At 47.2% G+C, this 7047-nt stretch overlaps 1 protein-coding gene across 1 annotated transcript in view; it reads left to right on the forward strand.

Moving 5' to 3' along the window:
• The window catches only part of DNAAF8 (dynein axonemal assembly factor 8), a 112279-nt gene that overhangs the window by 56411 nt on the left and 48821 nt on the right, over window positions 1–7047 (forward strand). Inside the window, 2 exon segments of the mRNA XM_070955327.1 lie at window positions 8–11; window positions 2957–3154. Coding sequence (XP_070811428.1) covers window positions 8–11; window positions 2957–3154 — 202 coding nt within the window.

Consider the following 7047-nt stretch of genomic DNA (forward strand, 5'->3'; position numbering starts at 1 on the left):
TTTCCAGTTGGGTCTTATTTTCGGGGAAACAGGGTAGCCATGCAGAAAGAGGAGAGAGGAATCGTACAGCAGCAAAGTAGGAAGAATAATAATAAATAAATAAATAATAAATAAATAATAATAAATATTTGCCAGTTCTCCAAACTACTCAAAAATTCCGCTACCGGTTCTCCAGAACCTGTCAGAACCTGTTGGATTTCATCCCTGATCAGGAGTTACAATGTTTGTAACGTTAGAACAAAAGCTTCCTCCAATCAGCCTTGAAATCGATTCATTTTTTTCTCAGGAAGAGACGATAGAGCCAATTGAGCAGATTTGGTGAAAAAAACAAAGTCCAATGAAACATTTGGTGTTTTTTGCCGTGTTTTTTTGGAAAATCAGCTGGCTGTTGCACGCATACACACTAGAACTGAGCTAGGGCAACGACTTGCATGCCCAATGATATGGCTCCGCATGCCACCTGTGGCACCAGTGGTGGGTTCCTCCCGGTTCGGTCCGGTTCGGCCGAGCCGGTAGCGGTGACGATATGACGTCACTGAACCGGTTCTCCCGCCCCACCCCCCCACATTATTCTTACCTTTTATTTGGTCCCACCCCCAATCTATTGCTGCCTCCTGAGTCCCAGCTGATGACTAGAGGGAAAAAAAACTGTTTAAACTCTTGCCACGGGGCTTCAAAGGGCCGCCCTACAGCTGATCAGTGTTAAAAGCAAACAAATGAGTCGGGTCGTAAGTGCGAGGACTCCTCCCAGAGATACGTACAATAACAGACCTCCGGATTTTTCGTCGGGCCCTGAAAACTTATTTATTTCAACTAGCTGGGCTGGCTTGAGTTAAATTTTAAATTGATTTTAAATTGGGTTGTTTTAATTTACGGCCAAAATATTTAATTATTTTAAACTGCTTTTAAATTTTGTATGCTCTATTTTTTACTTTGGCTGTTCACCACCCTGAGTCCTATTTGGAGAAGGGCGGTATAGAAATGGAAACAAATAAATAAATAAAAATAAATAAGACTGGTCGTAATTGCGAGGACTTTCCAGAAATGACTCTGACCAGCTAGCCACGCCCACCTAGTCACATGACCTCCAAGCCACACCCACAAAATAAGCCACGCCCACAGAACCGGTAGTAAAAAAATTTAGAACCCACCCCTGTGTGGCACGCATGCCAGAGGTTCGCCATCAGGGACCTAAACGATTGCTCCTAATATTTGAGACTTGCTATGATTTTGTTCACTGTGGTTTCCTGACACAGTTGAATAGGTTCACACTTTGCCCCAAGCTTTAAACCAAATAACTTGCATTCTGAGCTCTTAGAATGGGATGTGTCGTGCGTGAGCCAGTTAATGGTGCCAGTGGCAAGGGATTAATCCATAGGCATACCGTTGTTTTGCAATGTTTCCTGCTTTGGTTTTTGCAGCTTTACATTTCAGATGAAAATTGATAGTTAAAGTCATTATTTCTGGGCATGTGCCAACAAGTCACGCCCGGTTCGGAGCACTGTCTGGATGCATCAATAAGTCATTAAAGGCTGGGATAAATCTCGATTCGTAATTGCCAACCAGATATGAATTTTCAGACAAAGACGGGGACCCTTGGAATAAAACTGAGGGTTAAACACGAACCAAATTCACCTTCCAAGCTGATTCGTTCTGAACCACCTCACAGTCCCAACCTTCAAGTCACCAGATGCTGCAGTCATGCGGAGTGTTATTTTTTTAAAAAAAGAATTGGTTAGGGCTCTTTAACATCTGCAAATTCTGCATGGCGAAATGAAATGCCTCCTTTATGACAATCGTCCATTTTCTTCATATTGCCTAGAAGCAGCGGTGGGCTGCTGGGGGTTCGCAAGGGTTCGGGAGACCCTCTACCTAAGTTTCTGTACAGTTCGGAGAACCCCCAAATCCCACTCCTGGCTGGCCCCACCCACCCCTTCCCGCCCGTCCCAGGAATCCCCACAAGGCCCGTTTTGGATGCAGGTAAATGCATGGCTCTTACTTAATAATTTGCTCAATGTTACCCAGATGGCTTTTATGTTTAAGGTGGGTCTAGAACTCACTGCCTCCTGCTGAATTGGCCCAAAGTCATGCCTAAGGCAGCCCTAGAACTCCCTGTCTCCTTGTGATTGGCCCAAAGTCACCCAACTGGCTTTCATGCCTAAGGCAGCCCTAGAATTTACAATCTCCTGGTAATTGGCTCAATGTCACCCAGCTGGTTTTTATGTCTAAGGTGCAGGGGTGAAATGCTACCGGTTCGCTCCACTTTGGGCGAACCGGTAGTTATAAAAACTACTGGTTCAGACAAACCGGTAGTAAAAATAAGCTACCGGTTCGAGCAAACTGGTAGTTAGCTACTGGTTCAGTTGAATCGGCAGTTTAAAAAGCTACCGGTTCGGGCGAATTGGTAGTTTAAAAAAGCTACCGGTTCATCCGAACCGATATTTTCGACAATCAGCTGTGCAGCGGGGTTTAGCTTTGCTAGAAAGCAGGAAATCCTGCTTTCTAGCAAAGCTAAATCACGTGCCACAGCTGATCCCCCCCCTCGCTGTTCTACTTACTTTCTCAAGCCTCCTTTTGGCATGTACTGTGCATGTCCACGCACAGAGCGTGCATTGGTGTGCACTGTGCATGCGCACACAGTGCACATTTGGCACCCAGTGCGCATGCGCGGCCAGCGAACCAGTAGCAAACCGGTTCGGATTTCACCGCTGCTAAGGTGGGTCTAGAACTCACCATCTCCTGGTGATTGGCCCAAAGTCACCTAGCCAGGTTTCATGACTACGGCGGGACCCGAAGTCACAGTGTCCGACTTTCTAAGCAGCTGCCTTAAACCACTAGACCAAACTGGCTTATTCTGTTCTATTTCATTTTAAAGTTTTAATTTTAAATTCTGGTCTGTGACTGTAATTAAAGATTGATCGGTCCTCACTCTTTTTTTTTTCCTTTCTTTGATTAGGTGGTAATTTCAGCGCTGTACCGAACCCCTGTGATGTTCCCTTGCACATTGTAGCCAGTCGGACGTATGCCACCGATCCTGAACTCGAGCAAGTTGTCCTGTTGGCTTTTATTGGCAAAGATGCTTCAAAGAATGCTGGTGATTTTCTTCATCAGATTCTCACATCCGGCTTCGGGCAGCAGGAAGCTCCCTCTCTGGGTAAGTCTCATTCTTATGCTCGACAAAAATGGAACCCTGCAGCTTTGATACAAACTGGGTTTGCATACGACCCTAGATTTAAATGTGTTACGTGAAGGCAGGATACTAGTTTAATAGGGACACCCATAGATCAGTGGTGGAATTCAATTTTTTTTACTACCGGTTCTGTGGGCATGGCTTGTGGGCATGGTGTGGCTTGGTGGGCGTGGCTTGGTGGGTGTGGCAGGGGAAGGATACTGCAAAATCTCCATTCCCACCCCACTCCAGGGGAAGGATACTGCAAAATCCCCATTTCCTCCCCACTCCTGGGGGAAGGATATTGCAAAATTTCCATTCCCACCCAACTCTGGGGCCAGCCAGAAGTGGTATTGGCCGGTTCTCCAAACTACTCAAAATTTCTGCTACCGGTTCTCCAGAACCTGTCAGAGCCTGCTGAATAGCACCCATGCCATAGATGTGTTAACTGTTGGTTAGCATCTCTTGCTAAACCAACCAGAGTTGGGCCACCAGCGTGATACACATCACAACAGAAAGTCTGGTTCCCTACAGCCAGATTTCCACCACTTCTAAGCGGGCCAACCCCCAAAGTTTATTTGTCTGCTTGGTAATTCCTTCATTAGGGTATTGTTTTCTGCTTGATTGTTTGTCTGGTGTTAATCACTGCTTCTCTGGATGTTGGCTGCTGGGGTGGATGTGTTCTGGTCTTTTTGTTTCCTTCTTATATTTTTATTGTCTCTTTTGAATGGTGTATAAATGTAATTTATCTCCATGTATCTAGTGATGATTGATTTGTCTAAGTGCCAAGCTTCTAAGAATTCCCTACTGTTTTGGGATTTAGCTTGGTCTAGGATACTCAATAGGGGCATGGTGGTTTAGCAGTTGAGACACTGGTCTTGTCAACTGGCAGGTTTGGGACTCAGGCACTTTGTGACAGGGTGAACTCCTGTTCCTTGCCCCAGCTCCTGCCAACCCAACCATTCAAAAGCATGCAAATGAAAGTAGATAAATAGGTATCACTTTCGTGAAAAGGTAGCCGAGTTCCTGCACCTCGGCGTATAGTCATGCTGGCCACTTGACTACGGAAGTATCTTCAGACACTAGCTAAGAAACGGAGAAGAACACAGCCAAAGCTGAAACTATGGCTGAGGTTGTCCTTGTATTATGAAATTAAGTGGTTTTCATCACATCTTGCAACTGTTAGTTGGTGTTCGTGGATGTGCTCTGCTAGTTTTCTGAACACAAACCAGAAGTTGGAAGACACGATGCAAAGACCTTAATTTCTGGAAAGTCCGCAAAAAAGCAGCCACAATGAGAGAGCACCACAGATGCCGCAGTTACTTTCCCTTTTTCCAATCTTGTTGCTGTTGTTAGTTGCGAAGTCATGTCCAACCCATCGCGACCCCATGGACAATATTCCTCCAGGCCTTCCTGTCCTCTACCATCCCCCGGAGTCCATTTAAGCTCACGCCGACTGCTTCAGTGACTCCATCCAGCCACCTCGTTCTCTGTCGTCCCCTTCTTCTTTTGCCCTCCATCTTTCCCAGCATTAGGCTCTTCTCCAGGGAGTCCTTCCTTCTCCTTAGGTGGCCAAAGCATTTGAGCTTCCTCTTCAGGATCTGGCCTTCTAAAGAGCTGTCAGGGTTGATCTCCTCTAGGACTGACCGGTTGGATCACCTTGCAGTCCAAGGGACTCGCAGGAGTCTTCTCCAGCACCAGAGTTCAAAGGCCTCCATTCTTTTCAGCCTTCCTTATGGTCCAACTTTCACAGCCATACATTGCAACTGGAAAAACCATCGCTTTGACTATATGCACTTTTGTTGGCAGGGTAATGTCTCTGCTTTCCAATCTTAGTGTTCCTTTTTCTGACTTATTTGATCTGCCAATCTTGCAAAAGCTCTAGGTTCCAGAAGCTGTGGCACTATGGCTCAAGCCACAGTTTGTTCACGTTTATTAATACACATCTGTTGTCTGCAGACGCACCACGCGGCCAACCGTAAGACAACGTTTACAAACCACATAGGCCGGCTCCTACATCACAGTCAGTCAAAAGGGAACAAAACACATTATGGTTTAGTTCAGGGTGCGAACGCAGCCAAGTGCCCTTCTTCCTTCAAAGTTCTTAGTTCGATTGATTGTCGGACAGCAACTCCCTAGTTGGAACTGTGCCTTGTTCTTGACTAACGCCAAGATAATGAGCAAAACTTGTCGCCTGGTTTCATGCCATTGTGTACGAGGTGCAGATGTGCAAAACGTAACACAGCAGGAGAACAATCTTGGGTGCCTCCAATTTCTGGCACAACACAAAAGGATCCCAGTTTGCAAACAGAAATCGTGAGTAAGTTCCTTGGCGCGCCAGGTTGAGAGTAAAATTTTCTCTACATCTATAATTAATCTCCTTTCAAGGAAAGCTTTATCAGGGATGGCCTAAAAACCCATAATTATGTACACTTCGGTGTAAGAGCACTTAACTTCAATTGTACTCTCTTCGCAGAAATCTTCTAAGCCCCAAGTGGGCTGTTTTATCAGAACTCTTTGAAACAGCCTTATTTCTTTCCGCTTGAGAGATATGGGGCAACCTATCGCGCAACTCCAAAAAGAAGTTCCTGATCCTCTTTTTGTTAAAAAAAAAGTAATTGTTAGCAGATCTTTATAATCTAGCAGGTCTTTATAATCTCACTGTGACTGTTATATCACAGTGAAGAAATTTCAGGAGAAATTCCCTTGAGACCTTCAAAAGTTGTGGGAGCTTCATCACCGGGAGCTTTCAAGAAAAGACTGGACTGCCATCGGTCAGAAATGGTGTAGGGCCGTGATGGTGAACCTATGGCACGTGTGCCACCTGTGGCACGTGGAGCCATATCAGTGGGCACGTGAGGATTGCCTTAGCTGAGCTCCAGCGTGCATGCACGCGCTGGCCAGCTGGTTTTCGGGCCTTCTGGGCCCACCGGAAGTCAGGAAACAAGCCATTTCCGGCCTTTGGGGGGGTTGGGGAAGGCCGTTTTTGCCCTCCCCAGGCTCCTAGAAAGCCTCTGGAGCCTGGGGAGGGTGAGAAACGGGCCCACTGTGCCAATACGTGCCAAAAGCAGGGGCTGCGCAGGGGGGGGGGCGTCGCATGTGCTGGGGGCGGGGATAGGGGGGTTGGACTAAACAACCTACAACAGTGATGGTGAACCTTTTTTTCCTTGGGTTCCAAAAATGTGCGTCTGTGTGCAATAGCGCATGTGCCCATACCCACACCCATAATGTAATGCCCCCTCCACATGCCCTGCCCACTGCACATGCGCGCGCAATCCCCCTGCGCTGCCCTGCCACCCCACGCAGGTGCATGCGACCCCCCTGCACTCCCCCCCTGCACATTTGCGTGTGACCTTCCTGTGCCCCGTTTTGGGCCTAGCAGGCCTCCCTGAAGCCTCCGAAGGCTGGAAACGCCCTGTTATTTGTCCTCTTGTAGGGTCTGGAGGCTCCAGAAAGGCGAAAACGGCCTCCTCTGGCCCTCCAGAGGCCCTCCGGAGGCCGGAAATGGCCCATTTCTGGACTTCCTGTAGGCCCATTTTTCACCATTTTTTACAGCCCTCTCTAAGCAGTTTATAGAGTCAGCCTCTTGCCCTCAACAATTTTGAGTCTTCATTTCACCCACCTCGGAAGGATGGAAAGCTGAGTCAACCTTGAGCCTCTTAGGATTGAACTCCTGGCATTTGGCAGAATTAGCCTGTAATGCTGCATTCTAAACTCTGCACACTGTGGAAGGAAGGAAGGAAGGAAGGAAGGAAGGAAGGAAGGAAGGGCAATATCACTTAGACTTACATACCGCTTCACAGTGCTTTCCCGCCCTCTCTAAGCAGTTTACAGAGTCAGCCTATTGCCTCCAACAATCTGGGTCCTCATTTGACCCA

This window comes from Pituophis catenifer, unplaced genomic scaffold, assembly GCF_029215685.1.
Source record: "Pituophis catenifer annectens isolate HBS135680 unplaced genomic scaffold, rPitCat1.0.hap2 SCAF_16, whole genome shotgun sequence".
Lineage (NCBI taxonomy): Eukaryota > Metazoa > Chordata > Lepidosauria > Squamata > Colubridae > Pituophis > Pituophis catenifer.